This window comes from Aspergillus melleus (assembly GCF_016097325.1).
Source record: "Aspergillus melleus strain CBS 546.65 chromosome Unknown contig1, whole genome shotgun sequence".
In the NCBI taxonomy this organism is placed as follows: domain Eukaryota; kingdom Fungi; phylum Ascomycota; class Eurotiomycetes; order Eurotiales; family Aspergillaceae; genus Aspergillus; species Aspergillus melleus.
Window position 1 is genome coordinate 7,263,132 of NW_025763370.1, and position 20,290 is coordinate 7,283,421.

The following is a 20,290-nucleotide window of genomic DNA, read 5'->3' on the forward strand; positions in this document are numbered from 1 at the left end:
TTGCCTTGGCTGCTCTCTATGTGATTCCGGTCGGCACGGTATATGCCGTTGCGAACTTGAATAGCAATGTTTTGACGGTGCTTGGGGAGATCGTCTCCGGGTATCTCATCAAAGGAAGACCGCTTGTTCTCTTGATTTTCAAGGTACGTATATATCACTGCTCCAGTGTCCTAGGTTGGTAACCGCTGACTCTATTAGTTTTATGCTTATACTGGTCTCAGTCAAGCAATGTTCTACGGTGCAGATATGAAGGTACTTCCTTGGGTTCCCATTAACGAACTACTGAACTGACTTAATTCGTGGGGATAGCTCGGCTTGTACATGAAGATCCCACGTCGCACATTATTTGTTGCACAGATAGTTGCCTGTATATTGGGTACCTTGACGCAAAGTAAGCTTCCAATTGTCCCGTGATCAGATATCATACTGACCCTTTAGACGGCGTTCTGCTCTGGATGCTCGGTAACGTCGAGGACGTGTGTGCCAGCGACCAATCGAACAATTTTACCTGCCCTCAAGGTCGAGTGAACTACAACAGTGCTGTGTTCTGGGGAGGCAAGTTGGCCCCCTCGCCCAGTCTTGTACAGTATTTATTTCATCGCTAACACTCATTTAGCTATTGGCCCGGCTCGACTGTATAACATTGGAAAGCGATACTCCGGCCTGCTGCACATGTTCTGGATCGGGGCATCGCTGCCGATCATCACATTTTTCCTTCGCAAGAAGTTTCCTAAGAACCGCTTCCTCGATGCGGTGCACTGGCCCATCTTCTTTGCCGGGACTGGCAACTTGCCCCCTGCGGTATGCAGCTTATTTATCTAGTGTTCTATTCATTTCTATTTGTGTAGGTTTCGCTGATGCATCTACAGACCGGAATCAACTATACCACTGCGTTCGTGGTCAGCTTTATCTTCAACAAGGTAAGTAGAAGACGATAAATTGCAGAAAGCAAAGCTAACAACTGTCAGCTCATTAAAGGCCGCAAGCCCAACTGGTGGGCCAAATACAACTACGTTCTTTCGGCAGCCCTGGATTCTGGCGTGGCGGTGTCTGCCATTGTGATTTTCTTTGCCCTGGTGTTTCCTCAGGTTTCTTTGAGCTGGTGGGGAAACAATGTGAACAGTGGGACGGTCGACAGCAAGGGGACGCCGTGGTTAGTGCTGGGGAAGAACCAGACCTTCGGCGAGAAAAGCTGGTCGTGACAGTGGAGAATGATGGCCTTGACACCTCAGGTGGAACTTGACACCTGAGGCAGGTAATTTCCCCGCGGGGAAACGATGTGCTCTGATTGGCAGAGAGCGTCTCAGGCCTGAGGCAGCCACTCCGCCTTTTTCGGTTTCGCGACGGCGCCTCCAATCCTTCCATCTTCTGTGCCTCGTCTCAGGCCTGGATCATCTCTTCTGTCTACTAGGATTAGCCAGTCTTGTATTCTCATCTCATTACATTTTTTCGCTTTATCGGTGCTCTTATCGGAGGGCTTTTGTCAGCCAACATTCAATCTCCACTGCGTCTAGACTTATCAGGCCACATTTGCCACTCGTCTTTTCTCGCTTCATCTGGTTGAGGCTTCTAAGTGTGGTGCTACAACATCTCAAGGATGCTAGCACCCTGATCCCACCTCCCTCCCTGCTGGCCATGTAAAGATCTCCACCTATCGGATGCCGCGCAAAAAGGCTGCAGACCGCGTGGGTCCGGTCAAGACCCGAAGCCGTGGCGGCTGTAAGGAATGTCGCACGAGTCGTGTCCGCTGCGACAGGCAGAAGCCCGTGTGTTCCCGATGTCGCGAAAAGGGACTAGCCTGTTCCACGCAGTTGGTGTTGAAATGGGAGTCGGAGTTCGTGAGCCGCGGTCTGGCGTTTGGGAGGGCTGGCGTTTGGAGCAAGTCCAGCCCTGCTGCGGGTGCGCGGACTAAGTCGTCGCCGGATTCGCTGTTTCTGGATGATCGGGAGTGGTGCCCCCTGCCGACGGTCGAGTATTGGGGGTTTGTGAATAGTGGTGTTTCGACGTTTGAGCGCCCGGATCAGGTGAATGTTGCGTGTGACGAGCTGAATGCTGTCGTACTTCGCGGGAGGGATGGGTTTGATTATGATTCTGCTCGTGGGCTACACGGAGGAAGAGCTATCAATATTGTTAGTTCGACGTCCGGATTGCAGGGACTACCAGACCCCATGGCTTCGCTGTCCATGTTCCCTCAACTGGCCGAGCGGAGCCAAGGACATCTGTTCGACTACTACCTCCAGCAGGTCTGTCCTCGAACCACGGCTAGCTCGAAGCTGTCCTCGCCCTTCGCGTCGATCATACTTCCTTTCTGCCTCTCCGCTTCTCCAACCCTATTCAATGCTATTCAAGCGTTAGGTGCATGCCACTGGTCTCGATTCGATTCGACCTACAGTGTCGTTGGACTTCGGCTGAAGTCTGAGGCTTTGAGAGGTCTCAGCACCCGGTTAGCTACGGAAGGATCCCTGAGATGCTCCGCAGACCCCGAGGTCCTAGTGATTATGATGATGTTATGTCTTTACGAGATTGTGGATAACTGTGACCAACGCTGGACCGTTCACCTTAAAGGCGCCAAAGACTTGATTCGCCTGCGGAGACAACAGCAGACGGCCCTTTCCAAGACCAACGGCGCACAAGACCCCGTGTCTGGATTTGCCGAGCTCTTTTTCGCTTTCCAGGATGTAATGGGACGCACTGCCTGTGGTGAAGAAGTGCTGTTTGGCAGCGACTACTGGCATGAGCATGAGCGCACTATCGATCTCTGGATGGGCTGCAGTCCGGAACTCGTCTCTATCCTCTCTTCGATCACTGAGCTCAGTCGGACAAGACGACAGCTTACCTCGTTCTCTGCTCGCTCCGCGTTCTCACACCGCGCAGCGTCTTTAGGGCGTCAACTCGAGACCCTCGTTCAAGAGATCGACAACCCCGAAGACACGATGCTCCACTCCGCCGCCGAACTGAAACGCCTCGCTGCCATGCTCTATCTGCATTGTGCCCTGTACGGCGCATCTCCCACCACCCCTCTTGTCGCCAGCTATGTCCGCAACATCCTCCGTCTTGTCTCAGACCTCCTAGACTCAGGATGCCTCGTGAGCATGACATGGCCCGTCTTCGTTGCGGCCGTGGAACTCAACCCGCTTCACGACGAGGTGTGGTCTGATTCGGCCGACGGGACCGCAGTCTACGGACGTCCGTTGGTGCTGCATGCATTGGCGGCGATGGCGGAATCGAGCGTCTCGAATATTGCTCGTACGAGGGCTGTTATTGTCAAGGTGTGGCAGGCCCGGGATGCCGATATGCTGATCCGGTCCCCTGTAGATACGTCGGATTGTAATGATTGGGAGTGGTATATTGCGCCGGTTAGCAGTGCGATGAGCCTGGCTTGATGTTATGATAATGATGTTTTTCGTATTTTCCGTGTCTATATTTCCTGATTGCTGGTTAGCATAAACAACAATATATTCTGTGTGTCCTTAGTTGAATTGTGCTTTGTTGGTGGTTTTCTCTCCCCAGTCCATTAGCTTACATGTAAACAACGACAAACTCTGCTGTACATATTAGCCTCTATGTTCCTCCCCCAATAGATATCTATAGAAATACATCTACTGCGTTTACTCTGTATACGAAGTTTCAGCCTGAGGCATACACTGAGTAAGCACGGCGGGCGGGGCGACAAACGCGTGATTCGCCAGAAGCAGCGCCGAGGGACGTCAGAGCCGATCGACGCTCATCCATTGTTATTCGCCTGCTCTTTCTCGCTCTCTCGCTCTCGCTCTCCTGAGCTCAAATCAAACCACAACAGCACCACTATTGGCATCATACAATCGTATCCCGTTGGCATCTCAGATCTCGACCTTGATCCGTTTTTACGCCGAGATTTCGCCGGTCGATCGATTTTTGTTATCGAGAACCTTCCCTGCTCGCGGATACCACCCCTCCACCTCCAGCATAACCGCCTCCACCGTTGCGTTGGCATAAGGCTTCATTATGCTTTAATTTTGTCCCGACTGCACAGACTGACACGTGTAGAGGGAATACTCGTCTCAGCTAGCAACATTATGACCTCCTCGACCACCTCCTCGACCCTGTCGCACAGCCTGCCCGCCCTTCCCTTTGCGAGCAAACTGAGTGAGCAGCTCTCCCAGCGGCAGGAACAGAGTGATTCTGGCGCCGAGACGGAGACTGCAGGCGACAAGAACACCTCATTCGGGCACCCACTGCGTCCCTCGCCGAAGTCCCGCTCTCTGTCCGACGCGGCCAAACCCGTTTCCTCGCCCGGATCCAACGCCTCGGATGATAACCGACCGTCCAGCAAAGATGACGCTTCCCTCTCGTCGACTCCGGAAACGCCGCAGCGGCTGTCCATGTACGCGGGAGTTCCCTTGAATCCGACGACGAGCCATACGAAGCCCTCCGCTCCTTCTCCTTTGTCGAATCGCACCCCGCTCTCGCCGAAGCTTGATTCCTCCCAGATCTACGGCTCGCCCGGATCGGTGCTTCCTCGAAGATCTAGGGGTCTGGACTTCTCGAGGGCCTGTACGAACCTTCACCATTCGACGCTGGCCGAGTCCTCGCCTGATTCCTCGCCCACGATCGGCGGTCGGGGGATGAACATTCCTCCCCGCCGCGGCTCGATCGGATCGACGTCCGCCCCGTTCTCGACGTCCGGACCAGCGGATAAGACAACTATTTCGAGCTCAGTCTCGAGTGTGAATATGATGGAGTCGGATACCAGCAGCAGCGAGGAGGACGACGAGTCGATGGAGAAGGATGATCTCATGATCACCAGTACCCCGCAGGCCAACAAGTTCGCCGGAGGCCCGAGTCCCTTTGCCGGTGGCAATGTTCCCAGTCCCGGCAATGACTGGATGGGCGGATATTCGCAGGCGGCTGCCAGTCTGATGAGCTTTCAGCGGGCTCGTTTCCGGAAGGGTCGCAGCAGACATAGTTCTAGCAGTGCTAGTGGAAACAGCTCTAAACCGAGTCCCAGCCCGCACTCGCCGCCCGTGATGAAAAGCATCGAGAATCAGAGCGGGGGATACTTTGCCGCAAAGGCTGGGGTTGGTGCACGCCGCGAGAGCTTGAGTCTGGGAACTCGTGACCTGCGGTTGTCCGACCTGAGCGATGACGAGAGTCGGACCCGGGGCCATAGTCCGAGTACGCCTAGTACGGAGGGTGGACCGTTGGGTGTGATTAGGCGTGCCGTGACGCGCCGGGGTAGTCTCCTGGTATGTTTTCCGGGTCTTGTATGACCGACGATATTCACTGTTGCTAATACTTGCCGCTAGCCTAAAACCAAGACGTTTACTCGCATCCGAGCCGCTCTCATGGAAGAGACCGCTCCTATCGATAGTGAGGCGAAGCGTGAGTCGGAGGTGATCCGCCAAGTTCGCGAGAGCGAACCTGAGATTCCACAGAAGTCGCCCAGCTTGGATGCTTTTGCGTCCGGCAACCCCTTCCAGCCCGCCGAACCGTTTCGGAGCGCTGGGGACACACCGGTTAAGTTGGGTACTTCTGCTCCGGACGAGCCTAGCTTCAGTGAGGAGGCGCATCGGAATTCTGCCGGCCAAGAGTTTTGGAACTCATTCGACGAACGATATCGAACGCCCCCGCCGCCGCTACGCCGGCCCGGCACGTCCATCTCGGAGGACGATCAGGCCATGGATATCACACCGTCGACGGCAGTGCGGTCTTCGGGTGCCGAGTTCGCGAAGCCGGGCGAGCGACCTAGCTCACGGTCCTCAACGCCTTTTGTACCCCATTCCGGCACCATCACCGAGTTCAAAAGAAAACGGCAACGTGAAGATGATTTCGATACCAATCTGTTCAAACGAAGGGCCGTATCTCCCAGCATGAGCGTTCAGAGTAGCCCGATCATGCCTAATTCACCGGTTGTGAAGGAAACCGGGTCCAATATCTGGGGGCCGCCGCCCAAGTCGAATCTCGGCTCTCTCTTCCCCGACTGTCCGCCGGATACTCCTGGTCGTGGCAACTCCAAGCATACCAACCACACAGGGACGCTGAAGCGGGTCGGGTTGCAGGGGATGACAGAGACCAATGACGGACTCATGAACATGAGTATCGAGTGATCGGAGGTGCCATGCGAGCCGGACTCGTGCAGCCTAAGGGCTGGTAGACTGTGAATAGTATTCTTTAGCGTGGGGTTGGATTGGATATTTTTATTGGATGGCGTTTTTTATTCGGGTTGAACATATCATTGTTTATATCTAGGAGGACTTACCGCTTCTTAATAGTAATAGATTTAGTATTATCTCAACTTCTCAATATTGTACTCATGATCTAGTTATAATTATAGTCGAAATGACTTGTTGATCAATGGATGCACGTGCATCGGCGCTTACGGCGCTAAAGCTCCGACTGTTGACTGGGGAAGCCGACCAGCTTGTCTCAGGAGCTTGTCTTCTCTCCTGTCAGTCAATCTTCTGTCCTCAATACTTCCAATCTTATCTCCTCGACCCCTTGCATCTATTCCCCGTGCTCTGATCCCTCCGTTCCGCTTCGCTCCCGATGGCATCCACCGCTGACATCGCATCCTCGTTCATCGAGGGTGCCCCGCCCGGCGAGGTACGCTGCACCAGACCGCATGCACCGCAGCATTCATTACATTTAAAATCCCACTGACTTATTCTTGGTATACATGTAGCTCGCCGATGTCGTTGCCGGTATGATCACCCTTCTCTTGCCTCGTTTCTATTTCTTGAGTCGAAACCCCGCGTTCGCAATATCATCCGCCTGCCCGCATCCCCTTCCCCTCGAGGGATCCTTCGGCCTTGATAACTGCGTTGATTGCACTGGAACGAACAAGAATGCCAATTGATCTGTCGAAATAGACGTTAAAACCCTCACCTCCGACGGCGACGCCCTGATCTCTTCCCTTGCGCCGGCATTTGAACGATACAATGAGAAGCAGCTCGCGACGGTGAAGTTGCCGGGTGCGAGTCAGGAGGTGCGATTTCCTTAGACCCCATATATGGATATATACGCGATGTTTTGTTTGTTGTGTGCTGGGTTGGCTGGTTGCGTGACCGGTTGGAGATGCGGATAGACGGATGTGCTGACGCTGTCATATGCATAGGTCCTTGTGAGCGAGTTCAACAAGCTAGAAGGGAATCGGTACTTCGACATTGAGAGCTCGACGTCGTTTGAGGTGGATCATGTTACACAGGTGAGTAGAGTATGGGAGAAGGAACTTGGGCGATCAAGTGAGATACCTTGTGGAGGGAGAGGGTGCTGATTCGAACAATTCATTTACAGGAAGCGTCCGCAGCGCAATCGTATGTTTTGGAGTCTCAAAATGCGGATTTGATGTGTGTTCCTCCTCTCTTGTTTTGAATGATTGGACTTGAGGTGGCGAGGCTAACAGATCCAGTAAATCCCTCCTCAAGTCGCTGGCCGCACACGCCGTCGAGCATTACCCGCGCAGCTCGTACGGCGTGTATCCGATTGAGAATGACAGCGCCGTGGCGATCGTGCTGGTTGCGAATCGCTACTCGCCGAATAACTTCTGGTAGCCCTCCCCTTTCGGCAAGCCTCCAATCTATACAAATCAGACGGCACTGACAATTAAACCAAAGGAACGGTCGCTTCCGCGCCATCTACACCGTCCCCGTCGCCGAATCCACCACCGTTAGCGGCAAGATCCATGTCGACGTGCACTATTACGAGGACGGCAACGTCGCGCTGAACACAACAAAGCCGATCAACCTGTCCGTGTCGTCCCTGTCCGCCGAGAGCATCATTTCGCGCATTGCCGCTGCCGAGCGCGATTACCAGGAGGAATTGAACCGGGCGTTTGTGCAGATGGCTGAGGGCGCATTCAAGGGCCTGCGACGACAGCTGCCCATCACGAGACAGAAGGTCGAGTGGGAGAAGGTGGGCGGTTACCGGTTGGGGCAGGATATTTCTGGTGGAAAGGGACGGTAGGCCAGTTGAGTTGGCGTTGTATGTATAGGGATGATGATTCGTAGTGAGTGTTTGCCAATGAGCGGTTGGTGATGGGGATTACTTAGATTCTACTGAACATTGTTTAGCTTTTATCTTATATTATTTCATGCAGCGCTGCTTCCATTCTGTTATTGATATTGACTGATGCAGGCATTCTACGTTGCTTGTTTGGTCCATGCAGTCGAGGTAATTGAATTCGTTGCCGTCCGATCATGTACGCATATCGACACGCAACCCAATACAACTGCTCCCAGACCCTACCTTACCAAATTGATACAATCCCGAACCATCCCGACCCTACTTGAACTAAGCCACCAATACCAGGATCTAATAAGTCCCCGTCATAACCGACAATCTTCCCCCATCCGTCAACAGAATCGACCCATTCGAATAACTCCCAGCCCGACTCGTCAAGTACAGAATCGCCCCAGCCATCTCCTCGTCCCCGCCGAACCGGCGCGCCGGAATGAATCGCGGATCCTCGAATGTTTCTTCTTCGGGTTTGCGGTTCCCGATCAGCGAGGATGCTAGCTCGGATGGGTAGACTATCACGCATGGACATCAGCGCTCTCATTCCTCCAACCACGGAAGATAACCATATAGAAGGGGAAACAAAGAGAGAGAGAGAGAGAGAGAGAGAGAGAATCTCACCCCCCGGCGCAATCGCATTAACCCTGATCCCAAACCTCGCCAACTGCGTACTCGCATGCTTCGCAACCTGCATCACCGCCACCTTACCGGCCAAATACGGCGGCGACGACGACCAATGCCGACTAAACGCCGACACGCTCGTCGTGAAAATAATCTGACTCTGAACCGTCGGGACAGGGGCATGTGCCGGTCCCAGCACCGGTCCTCCGAACCCGCCTGCCTCCTGGGCTTTCTTGTTCCCGGCATCTAACAGTTCCAGGAAGGCCGTCATGGTGAAGAACGCTGCCGTGACGTTCACATTCAGTGTATCCGTCATGTCCTGCGGATTGAACCCCGTGAATAACGTGTCCCGTAACTCGGATACTGTTGTTGAGGGAGACGGGCTGAAGCGTACGACGGGGCCGATGGTGCCGGAGTTGGCGATCACGAGGTTGACGTAGCCGGTTTCGAGGGTTATCTTTTCCACTGCGGCTTGGAGATCGGACTTTGAGGTCACGTCTGCCTGTATCGGGGTGATTATGTTTGGGTAGGAGGCCGCCGCTGTTTCGAGGACTTCTTTGCGGCGGCCCAGAATGTATACTTTCTTGGCGCCGTTGGAGGCGAGGGCATGGGACATTGTGAGGCCGATTCCTGGAGATGGGCTAAGTCAGTCTCCCCCCCTCTCTCTCTCTGTGCGTGTGTGTGCATGCGTGTGTGTAATGCTGGGATAGATGCATGGGAAATAATGGATATACGAACCGCTGCCTCCGCCGGTGACGACGGCTACGATGCCGTCGACCCGGAAGATGGAGGATGAGTCGGTCGAGGAGGACATTTTAGGGGGAAAATTTAGCTTGGTTTGTTTGCTTGAGTAAACTGATATTCTCAGAGAGTTGTTGTTTGAATGAGAATTCCTGACGTTGATTCCTGGCGCTGGGATCGATACATTTATACATGATCAGACTAGTTGAAAATGTTCATGAACGAGGTCGGAAATAACATCATCAATGGGTTGGTAATCAGGAGAGTGACAAAAGTCCCTTTCTGTATAGAGTTCCATGATAGAAACCTGTCTTGCATTGTTCATCGCCCAAAAACTCGACTCTTATGGCCTCATGGACTGTCGGCCGCAACTCCCGACGAGCGGCCGACGCTAAAAAGTGCTCGACGGCGATCGTGCTTCAATTCCGGACATTCAGTGCATCTGTGATTCGACATATAGCATAGAATGATTGGGAATTACGTGATGGGGAGTACACCTGCTTCAGTCTACTTTGATTGTAAATATGTATATGCGAGTGGTATGAGATTTTTAGTATCTCTCTCTCACGTGAAATCTAGTATCCTCCGCTTGGTGCGTAATTATTTCTAACTTTCCATGGTAAAGCCTATGCATTTCTATGATAGCATGCAGATTATAAAAGAAGCAAGTTTGAGTGGTCTTAACATTTGTTGCCCCATGCACGTCAAAACTATGCGTTGTTAATACCCGACATTCGAGATTTCTTATCAGTTATAACAGGTCCTAAGGCAGAGGGCAGTCGCGCTACTAATTCTAGTAATGGTCGTTCATCATGTTGTGCTCATGCTCATCGTCAGTCTGGAGACGCTGTGATAGCACGTTGGGACATTGTTGGACTGATACACCGAACTAGCAAGCACCGGGTGATTTTGGGTGCAACTTTTCTTATAGTAATGCACTCTGGACTATTGCGGATTCTGGCTTCCAGAGAGTAGGCATGCATATGGAGACTATGGGAACGCACGGAAAGGCTTGAACTGCCAGATATTTTGTGTTCGTAGAGAGATATGGCAAATTGGTGTAATCTGTAAACCACAGTCGAAGCCTTTTTCGGCAGCTTGGGGTTTATCCTAGCGAAGTTGGTTGGTTTAGGAGGGTTTCTAAGATTGTCCGAACTATGAATTTAATCTATCATATGAAGCACGGTCAAATAATGGATTGACAGTTGGATCAACTAAATTTAGGTAGATCCGCAGGTTCAGTCACATCCAGGCTCCCACATGCTGACTTGATCGAAATGATCTCGGAATGATCTCGTTAAATCCGATGCAAGGGGCTCGAGCGCGGCGAGTCCACCGTAATCTCGATTAAAATCGTATTAAAATCGCCATCAAATCAAAAAGAAATTAGACTGGCGTTGGCGCGGAATTCCCCCGACCGCCCCAGATTATCAATCTGTCCCCGTCAATTCCTCTGTCCCTCCCTCCGCTCGTTTGCGAATTCGCTCACGAAGATACATCATTTTTATTCTTGATTTATACATATTTTTACCATATACTTGTATATATATACATGACGGTAAAATGTCTTTAGTATCCAGACCCTCGAAATTTACCCAATTCGCCAATTTCACGCGCACCTCCGCCGGCCTCGAGAAAACCCTCCGTCTGATTCAGGCCGTCGCGCAGATCGCCGCCGAGGTGACCATTGACCGGACGGTCGCAAAGCGATGGGATGCCGCGAAGGGACAGCTGGCGTTGAGTATGTATTCATCTATTCTTGTCTTGCTTTTTTGCGTTTTAATTGAGTGAGATTGAGATATGGTAGTGGCTATACTGATCAATCACGACAAACCATAGCCCGTCGCTTCTTCCGCTTCTTCAACTTCATCGACTGCTTTGATCGCGTGTCGAGTCTTCTGGGAGGGAATGGCTCGAACGAAGGCGTGCTGACGCTGCTGATTGAGCTTGCACGGTGGACTTGTCTAGGAGGGTATTTTCTGTTGGAGGATTTGACTATCGTATGCCTTTTCTCTTTCCCTTGTTGCTCTGGATTAAGTGTACTTTGCACTTTGAACCGACAATGTCCGATCATGAATCAATTGGTTCATGGGAACTTATCATCTATGCTCATGGCCATGCCCATGCTAACCAATCCTAGCTCCACGCAATGAACGTCCACCCCACAACATGGACATGGAATCGCCCCGTGCTCGAAGAAGCCTACAAACTCTGGTTCTATGCGCTATCCTTATCGATCGTCGGCGCACTCTGGAGTTTACTGTTCGTCGTGGGTACCAACTCCTCCGCGAAGGGTGGCAAGAAAGGCGGGAAGAAAGGAGCGGGAAAGACAGGGGCGGGGAATCAGGCGTTGCGCAGAACTCTCCTCAAGCGGATTGTCGTGGATGGTTGTGATCTGTTGATTCCTGGGGTGTTTCTGGGGTGGGTGCAGGTAGGAGATGCGACTGTTGGGGCCGGGATGGTGGTCAGTACGCTTGTTGCTGGGGGGGATATTTGGGCGAGGGTGAATGCATAGAGAGCTACTTTGTATAGATAGAGAAAGAAATAGAGAGAGATTAGAAGTGAAGACCCCGATCGAGAGAAATCAAAACAGAACCCCGTGATCGTTCAGCCCCTGTGACATCATCGGTCGGAGACATCCCGAGATCCCGAGCCTTGTGATTCCATGCAGAACAACAGTCAACTGAGTCCAGTTCTCCTCGGTTTCTAGTTTCTACTAGAATGGCAGATCTACGTGTGTGTCATGAACACACTCCCCCCTAGAGTCCCCCATCATCCGAGTCATGGTCTATGGCCGCCAGCGCAGCCACGGGTGCATTCTCTGCCGCAGGCGTAAAATCAAAGTACGTCGTAGCCACTCGTTCTCGCCCCCTTTTCCCTTGTTATCTGTAACATTGTCTCTATTCCGGCTAAATTGAAGCTAGTGCGACGAACGCAAACCTTCCTGTCGCAACTGCGAATCCTACGGCAAAGCATGTCCCGGCTACACGCGCTCTTCGTTCCCGATTATCTTCCGGAATGAGAAACGTCGCGTTGAGGCGTTAGTACGGAAGTCGCGAAAGAAGTCGCCGTTGGAAGATGGGCCAGGCGCTGCCGATGCCGATGCGGTGGCGGCATCTACATCATTGTCCGTGGACGGCCAGGATGCAAATGCAGCTGCAGATGCAGATGGGTATGCAGGTCCCCGATCCCCGATCACGAGCCCCGCGCGCAGTCCGCTGGTTCTATTGCAGAAGAAGTACATGCGACAACCCGTGCCGAGGTATCTGGACACGCCGTGGGAAGTGCAGAGTCATTGTTTCTTTATGGAGCAGTATACCATGCCGCCGGAGGTGGATGGGAGTCCAGGACCGTTGGACTCGGTGCCGCTGTTGTATTCACTGTGCCAGGAACAAAGTTTCGGTCCGAGCGAGATCCAAGGGGGTGGTGCAGGGAATGCCCCGTTATCATGTCTTCAAGCGGCAATCGATGCCGCTGCGTTCGGGGCTTTCGCGAATAAAGCGCGACTGCCAGGGTTAGGCATCCAAGCGAGACGAAGATACGGACAGGCACTGCGAGAATTGAATCGTGCGCTGGAGAGCGTCGACGATGCGACCAAGACCGAGACACTCGGCGCCATAGTCATGCTCATTATATTCGAGGACGTCAACAACGAGCGCGATCGCTTGCTGAGCACGCATATCACGGGGATCCAGTATTTGTTGAAACTACGCGGCTTGAAACAATTACGTGACCCGGCTACGAGGTCGTTGTTTCATTTCGCCTTTACCCAGATGGTATGCCCTCTTCCGTTCTCTCCTATATACCAGTTAATATGAAGTAACAGTTAACGTCAACAGACAATCCAATTCCTCGGCTTCAATGATCCCCTCAAAATCGACCTCGATTGGCTCCTTGTCCTCTTCACCATCCCGCACCCAATCTACAACATGATGGCCGGGGTGTCGCGGATCGGCAAATATTGCGCCACGGCTACGCAGATGCTCTTGGCAGCATTCTTGTCGCGAGAAACATTGACCTCTCTGCTGGAAACAGGGGAACGGTTAGACCTCGAGTTCAATCAGTGGCACAGAGGAATGCCGGATGAATGGCTACCGCAGCGTATCCCCTCCCCAGCGGGAGGCACACTGCTCGTATACCCGGACACCACGGCTGCAGGGGTCTGGAACTACTATCGCAGCGCGCGAATCGTCCTGCAGAGATGTCTTATTGAGGTTCATAAACGGCTGGATCCGTTCTGCAAGGCCTCCTCCGGATTACCGGATCCGGACGTTAACCTTGACACCCCCGAGGATGTGATTAGAGGTATGATATCCGGTATCTGCGATACTATCCCCTTTGCGCTTGGAGATGTGGATTACTTGGGTCACGCGACAAGGAATCATGGACGGGAGGGAACGGGGTTGAAGGCTATCCAGGAATTTGCGCTCCTGTGGCCGATCTGGAGTATTACGCAGTGTGAACAGGCGACGTGCGGGCAGAAGAGTCTGGCTCGAGAGACGCTGTGGCGGTTGGGGTTGTCGAATGGGATTAAACTGGGGTTGGGGTTGGCTGATGAGAGGACGGTGCTGGGGATGGCTCCTGGGTTTGCATGATTATATAGATAATATGGTCAATGATGAGGACTAAGGCTTCCATATCCACGCATTACCAACGCTAGAGAATCTGACAATCAGGACACCGCTAGAAGGACCATGACTCTCAAAGTACTGTACATGTGAAACTCGCGCAAGACAATCACAAGAATGACACCTGATTTTTACGATGTGCACATGCTGAACCCCCACGGCGCAATCTACACATGTCATCCACTAGCACGGATGATTCATGGAGCATCTCCGCATCTGTCTGCTTTACATACATAGTCCACAAATCCTTCCGTCTCTCCGATATTTAATGATATATGTCGTCGGACGTACGGATCCACGACGCCGAATTGATCCTGGATTTTGTAATCATCGCATGCAGAGAAAAGATACCTGTGGAAGCACGATTAAGGGATATAATATGCTCTAATATTTCCTATCTGGCTGCGAATTCTCCCGGGGACAGGATGTTCGCAGTAAGTGTTGCATGATTTGGAAAAGTACGGAGTATGGCGGGAGATGGAGGAGATAAAGAGTGGGGTGACCGGGCCAACGGAGGAGGGGAAAATGTTGTTGATCTGATTGATACCCAAAGGAATTGATTGTCTCAATGACTCGTGCTCTGGATTGTTTACATGATTTGAGGCATGTAGGAAATAAACAACCTAGTCTATACACATGTATTGTATCGTCTGTCTACTTCTATCTCTATCACCATGCACAAAATACACCCGATCTACACCCACCATACATTCATAACAAAAACGCTGAATGCCAAACCACCAACAAGCAAGGTACAAGACAGTAAACACCCCCCTCCAACTAAGCACTCTTCGCATCCCTCTCATCCAACAACTCCCGAATATGCTCATTCAACCAATACCCCTCCAACTGCTCCCTCGACATCTCCTTCGCCCCCTTAATATACCCCTTGCAGCTCTCCGCCCCGCACTTACACTCAAACGCCTGATCCATATCCCACTCGCTACTGGGATAGAAGAAGGTAAGCGTGTCGCCGACCTTCAAGTCCCGGTCCGCGACCACCCGCACCTCCATCTTCCCCATGTCGAAGTCCAGCGTCGGCGCGCATGAATGGTTGCAGTACACCAGGTCTGAGTTCAGCTCGATGTGGCTGTCGCGGCCGGTTTGCACGGACGTGTAGGCTTTGTGTGACGAGGTTGTGCCTGTGATCGGCGTGAAGAGGGATCCGGCGGGCAGGGCGATCTGGGAGATGGCGCCGGAGGCGAAGGGTTTGGGGGAGCGGTGGACGTGGAGTTTGTTGGGGTGCGTAGGAGGGGTTTCTTTAGGGGTTGTGTTGCTAGTGGTAAGAGGGTTCTCGAGGGCGATGGGAGGCATGGTTTGTTTTTGGATGGAGATAGAGGATTGGAGAAGTTGGAGAGTCAATCGATCAAGTAATAAGTAGATCTGAGCTGTGGTAGTAAACAGAAGACGGAGGGTGTACCAAGGATTGAGAGTTTCAGACTTGAAATCAAGAAACTGTCAGGTAGAGGGCCAGCAGACAGCATTTAAGCTACTCCATGTCTTGAGTCTTCTGAGCTCTCCCCCGCCATGGTGGGGTCTGGCAAGTCTGGAATGCGCAGCAAAATGCCTCATCGCCCGTTGAACCGAGGTAGAATGCAGAGCGCTGCCTGCGTTCTCAGGCAGGCATGACCGCATGCGGACGGCGGCGCCGCTTTGGGCCAAGACGGCACGTGCGTGTGTGGCCTGAGAGGTCAGGCATGAATCGGAGAAACCTCGGAGGAACGTCATCCCGTGATTGCTGCCTGAGGTGTGAGGCATCCCGGAACAGGAACAAAAAACAAGAATAGACTCAACCTCGACCGGATCCATCCATCCTCCCACTAACAACTTTATTATCGGCGTTGAGCGGGCCAAAAGCCAATTCGCCTGGTTTTTGAGTTTGTTCTCGTCTCGAGAATGGAGTTGAGGCCGGCTGCTCCCTAATTTTGCGGGGATCAAGAATGGTCTTCTTCAGTTGTTGTCCCTGTCCTGTTCCTGTCTCCTGCGGCGTTCTTGCAGGATGTTCTTCCTCGGCGCCTCGCCCTATCTGATGGTCTGTCCGGTCGCACGATACTCGCACGATCAGATTTAGCATACGTCGATCGATCCCTCTCTTGTAAGCCGCCCGGGCTCGATAACTTCGCCTTTGTAGGAAGCTGCTCTGCCCTACCTGGTTTAGACCTGATGAACCCCGGCTAGGCCGTTCCCATTTCCAGGGCCTGCAACGCGGCCATTGTCAATAGTCGCAGAGCTATCGATCGGACGGGAGTCGGCCTTTGTGGAGTCATGACTTGCATCCTGGCATTTCTTTGTTGTACCGCTGTAACTGCTACCTTATTGATGCCGTGGGTACTCCTCGTTGTCTGAGTACGGAGTTGGTGGCACCCTTATCCGCAAATAATTCCACAGGGCCACGCAAAAAATAGCACCACTTCCCAGGTACCACCCTGAAGGCGCTCCATTAGAGTGAAAAACGTTGTGTGCCGTTTGTGCGGTGGATATCGGAGAATTTGCGATGCAGGTACGCATGAATGAATGGCCTTGTGTTACGCTGTTGGTCGCCATTCCCGGTCGCGTCGGATCGTGCAGTCACTACGGAGTCCTCCGGATTGAGCTTGCAGATGGCACATGTCAGACGGTCGACTCAAACCCTCGCTTATGCTGGGGAGTCAGGGCTTTCATATGAATTACGCTGGAGCAACTGGAGCAATTAATTTCTGAGGATTCCTCGGAAATTGCACCTGGTTGGCCTCTGTGTGGCCCTCTGGCCGACACTAACGTCCGGAAAATGAGCGACTCGACTCATGCGGGCTTCAATTGACAAAAGTGACGAAAGATAAGAATCGATCAGGGGCACATCGGGGACCATGCCAGATTTTTCAGCTCGCCATGGATCGCGTGGGCTCCAGCAGATAATCCCGACTTCCTGGATAGGGTAGGAGCCATACCACACGGTGATCCGTCCTGACTTCTTTGGCTTCAGAATCCTGATCCTGGTATGATGCTTCCTACTCAGACCCAAGATCACAGCCCGTGGCATCGGCTGGTAAAGTTTACTAGCACGGTCCACCTTACCACGTTCAGCTGCGCCGATCCCTGATCATGAATCGATAGTTTGAGATGATCGAGATTACTTGCCGAGAGAGATTTCTAATTGCCTGCCCGCTTGACTCGCTTCGGTATGGCCGACCCACCGTCCCACGGGTCTCCGCTGCGACTATGGATGTTTATGATTTGGTCCTTTGGAGCCTTTGTCCAGATCTACATGGGAAATTGGCACCTGTGCTGGTCCGGCAGTTTTTTGCGTGCGATGGTATTAAGTGGGCTTTTGTCACCCAAACCGCCGCCGTCGCGCTGTCACCTTGTCTCTTTTTCTGGATCCTTTTTCCTGCGGCCGTTTTTTCCTCTTTTTTCTTTTTTTTTTTTTTTTTTTTGGTCCTCTTGTTTTAAATGGCCTGGAGTCGTCCTTCCTTTAGTTGATTTGGCCGTTTTTCCCAACTTTATTCACCCTCATTTAATTCTGTGTCCCCGTCGGGTAGCAGAAACAAACAAAGAGTCACCATGGGGTCCGAACTCGGCATCACCCCCGACTCGAAGCCCCAGGCAGTCTACACCCCCGTGGCTATCTGGTGGGCTGCTTGGGCTGGTATCTGGACCGTTGCCGTCTCTTTAGGCATGGCCTATCTCATCGTGAATCGCGACTCGCCCGTTCTTCGAATTCGAGGTATTGGTCTTTCATTATCTGCCATCGTTTTATTACATCTATACTGGGGCTGCTGCCAGTTTGGCGTCATGATCGGGCCACTGATGCCCGGCGACGTCCAGTTCTGGGTTATGGGCACTTACCTTCCTTGCGGCATTGGGCTGTTCCACGCGGCGAACAGCCGCTTCCTGCATGTGGCCAAATTGCAGAAAAAGTATGCCGACCATGACAGTCGCCAGAGTGTTGATTCTCCTCCGGAGTTGGAGAAGGGCAAGGAAAAGAAAGGATTGCCGGGAAGGTTTAAAAGCCTCGACTATACCACTCGGTCGTTGATTATTGTTGGGATTTCGGTGTTTGTGCAGGTAAGGATTGTGTATTGGTTTTGGACTCGACACCCAGCTGACAATCTGTTCAGATTTTTCTTCTTGTCTTGATGTATATCATCTCTCGCAAGTGGCACTCGTCTTGGGGAATTCCTGGTACCGAGGTTCACGGCACGCCGATGGAACAGGCGACGGAGCAGGGTCGAGGATGGGAGTGGTAAGGATCCTTGATGCTAACCCTGTGTATACCGATTGGGATTAACATGTTCAGGTGGCCGAGTGTGGTTTACCAGTTTGTATGGGCTTGGATTCTGGCCCCTTACCTTCTATGGAAGTCTCGCAACATCCGCGATACCCAGGGCTGGCGAGTCCAAACGATCGGATGCTGTCTCTCCAGGTAAGAACAATGTCTGACTTATTTCAACCTCTTCTAACCTGCCAGTCTCCACGGCACTCCCATGTGGCTCATCGGCCTCTATGTCGATGGTATGGCACCGGTCAACGCGGTTTGGATTCCTCCGCAATGGTACGTATCCGCACTCTGTCGCGCAATCCCCACTAACGTCCGCAGGATCTGTCTATCCATCGTCTTTATCGAGATTTTCACCGTCTTCCTCCCCTGCTGGGAAGTAATGCGGCACCAATCCCTTCGAAAAGAAACCCTCGACGCTATTGCACAATGGGAGGCTAAAACTAAAGGCTCCGGTGCTGAAGCGAAATCCCTCAGTTCCATCTCCACAATGGTCGACTCGATGATGTCCGGCTGGAAATCCGCTCACGGCTCCGTCACCACGACCTCTAGCAACCGCGACAGCATCCTGACCATGGGCGCGCTCGAATACGTGTTACAGCGCAACCCAGCACCCTTGCAACAATTCTCCGCCCTGCACGACTTCTCCGGCGAGAACATCGCTTTCCTCACCAGCGTCGCCGAATGGAAGGGATCCCTGCCCAAACCCTCCCCTCCGCCGTCGAACAAGAACGGCACCCTCGACTTCCTCACCCCATTTGACTCCTCTCCCGCCGGTCAGGACAAGGACAAAGAACTCGTCCACGAGCGATTCAACCGGGCCCTGCACATCTACGCCAAGTTCATCAGCGTCCACCATGCCGAGTTTCCCGTGAACATCTCGTCTCAAGATCTGCGTAAGCTCGACGCCATCTTCGAGCATCCCGCGCGCATCATGTACGGTGAACATAAAGAAAAAGTCGACCCCGCGACGCCCTTCGGCCCGCCTCCGGGCTTCGGGTCCTTCGAGCCCCCACCATCCCCGACGGCAACCGAATCCTCGCAAAAGGCCTTCCGCTGCTCAGTGTCTATCATCGGCGACCGTGTCCAGTACTGGGGCGACGTGCCGGATAACTTCGATGCGACCGTCTTTGACGCCGCGGAGAACAGTATCAAGTACCTGGTGCTGACGAATACGTGGCCCAAGTTCATCAAGAGTCGACGTGAGTCGGCGGGTTCATCTGAGACTGCTGCGTCGAGGGACCCGGACGTCGAGCTTGGAGATATGGGTGGGATGCGAGAGGAGGGTCGGTAGAGGTGACCCTGAGCGTCGAGCGGTCACTAACTCACTCTCTATGTTTTCCCTATCTTTGTATGTCTTGCAGTCGTGACTGGATCGGATCTTATTGGATGCGTTGTAATGTGTTTGGATGGCTCACTGGTTTCTTGGTTTTGTATATACCCATATCATGTATCTAAGATAATGTCTTATTTTTCGGAGGGTTGAGAATGTGAAGGAAAACGTTGTCACATGAGTCTAATTTTGACGTCTGCGGCGTGGTACTATACTATACTTATTTGTCGAAGTTGGATGCATATCCCGTATGAGACGTCCGATAAATTCAAGCTCATAGTCGGATCGATACATTTTATGCCTGGCTGGTCCTCACAGGTCGAGGGACTTAAAGAGTCTCATGCCTCTCCTGACCCATGAAACCCTTGCTAGGAGTTTCATTGCGTGTATGTCCACTTTCCGTGTCAAGTCAGTATTATATGTTAGATTGCTGTCCTGATCAGCAATTCTGGTCCAGTTACACTTGGTCCCGAAAGACATCATCACGCTCTTACACAAGTTCCTTTCTAGATGAAGTAAAGGAAATAAAACAAGACCTACGATCTACAAATGGAAGGAGATTGTCAAGCATTATTGGATTCTCTTCATCTATCTACCTGTAAGTATCCAGAATATGTCTAAAGGAGTGTAGGTAATGTAGGATGCGTCACACGTCCCATGAGCCAGCAAATTAGCATCGATCATGCACGCAATACAACAATCAGAATACAACCGTCCTAG

General features: G+C 52.4%; 9 protein-coding genes across 9 annotated transcripts; 7 read left to right on the forward strand and 2 right to left on the reverse strand.

Annotated features, from left to right (window-relative positions):
• Nucleotides 1-228: 228 nt before the first annotated feature.
• LDX57_002605 (uncharacterized protein) lies at nt 229-1,202 on the forward strand (the record flags this gene model as incomplete). Its single annotated transcript, XM_046084256.1, has 6 exons — nt 229-252; nt 310-391; nt 439-555; nt 617-801; nt 870-920; nt 969-1,202. 6 exons carry the CDS (start codon nt 229-231, stop codon nt 1,200-1,202), a joined length of 693 nt encoding a protein of 230 aa, XP_045940219.1.
• Nucleotides 1,203-1,658: 456 nt separating this feature from the next.
• On the forward strand, nt 1,659-3,383 carry LDX57_002606 (Zn(II)2Cys6 transcription factor; the record flags this gene model as incomplete). The annotated part of the gene is made up of 1 exon (XM_046084257.1): nt 1,659-3,383. One exon carries the CDS (start codon nt 1,659-1,661, stop codon nt 3,381-3,383), a length of 1,725 nt encoding a protein of 574 aa, XP_045940220.1.
• Nucleotides 3,384-4,055: 672 nt separating this feature from the next.
• On the forward strand, nt 4,056-6,086 carry LDX57_002607 (uncharacterized protein; the record flags this gene model as incomplete). Its single annotated transcript, XM_046084258.1, has 2 exons — nt 4,056-5,225; nt 5,286-6,086. The coding sequence occupies 2 exons, from the start codon at nt 4,056-4,058 to the stop codon at nt 6,084-6,086; spliced, it is 1,971 nt and encodes a 656-aa protein (XP_045940221.1).
• Nucleotides 6,087-6,525: 439 nt separating this feature from the next.
• CAP1 (F-actin-capping protein subunit alpha) lies at nt 6,526-7,941 on the forward strand (the record flags this gene model as incomplete). The annotated part of the gene is made up of 7 exons (XM_046084259.1): nt 6,526-6,582; nt 6,662-6,680; nt 6,849-6,964; nt 7,094-7,183; nt 7,273-7,325; nt 7,388-7,525; nt 7,593-7,941. The coding sequence occupies 7 exons, from the start codon at nt 6,526-6,528 to the stop codon at nt 7,939-7,941; spliced, it is 822 nt and encodes a 273-aa protein (XP_045940222.1).
• A 348-nt stretch (nt 7,942-8,289) lies between these two features.
• Nucleotides 8,290-9,427, reverse strand: LDX57_002609 (SDR family NAD(P)-dependent oxidoreductase; the record flags this gene model as incomplete). Its single annotated transcript, XM_046084260.1, has 3 exons — nt 8,290-8,507; nt 8,614-9,243; nt 9,352-9,427. 3 exons carry the CDS (start codon nt 9,425-9,427, stop codon nt 8,290-8,292), a joined length of 924 nt encoding a protein of 307 aa, XP_045940223.1.
• Nucleotides 9,428-10,917: 1,490 nt separating this feature from the next.
• Nucleotides 10,918-11,869, forward strand: LDX57_002610 (PEX11 domain protein; the record flags this gene model as incomplete). Its single annotated transcript, XM_046084261.1, has 3 exons — nt 10,918-11,095; nt 11,194-11,354; nt 11,495-11,869. 3 exons carry the CDS (start codon nt 10,918-10,920, stop codon nt 11,867-11,869), a joined length of 714 nt encoding a protein of 237 aa, XP_045940224.1.
• A 268-nt stretch (nt 11,870-12,137) lies between these two features.
• On the forward strand, nt 12,138-13,949 carry LDX57_002611 (Zn(II)2Cys6 transcription factor; the record flags this gene model as incomplete). Its single annotated transcript, XM_046084262.1, has 3 exons — nt 12,138-12,197; nt 12,279-13,130; nt 13,194-13,949. 3 exons carry the CDS (start codon nt 12,138-12,140, stop codon nt 13,947-13,949), a joined length of 1,668 nt encoding a protein of 555 aa, XP_045940225.1.
• Nucleotides 13,950-14,762: 813 nt separating this feature from the next.
• LDX57_002612 (uncharacterized protein) lies at nt 14,763-15,296 on the reverse strand (the record flags this gene model as incomplete). The annotated part of the gene is made up of 1 exon (XM_046084263.1): nt 14,763-15,296. The coding sequence occupies one exon, from the start codon at nt 15,294-15,296 to the stop codon at nt 14,763-14,765; it is 534 nt and encodes a 177-aa protein (XP_045940226.1).
• A 2,226-nt stretch (nt 15,297-17,522) lies between these two features.
• Nucleotides 17,523-19,531, forward strand: LDX57_002613 (uncharacterized protein; the record flags this gene model as incomplete). The annotated part of the gene is made up of 5 exons (XM_046084264.1): nt 17,523-18,026; nt 18,080-18,204; nt 18,259-18,384; nt 18,430-18,513; nt 18,559-19,531. 5 exons carry the CDS (start codon nt 17,523-17,525, stop codon nt 19,529-19,531), a joined length of 1,812 nt encoding a protein of 603 aa, XP_045940227.1.
• Between the last annotated feature and the right edge of the window lie 759 nt (nt 19,532-20,290).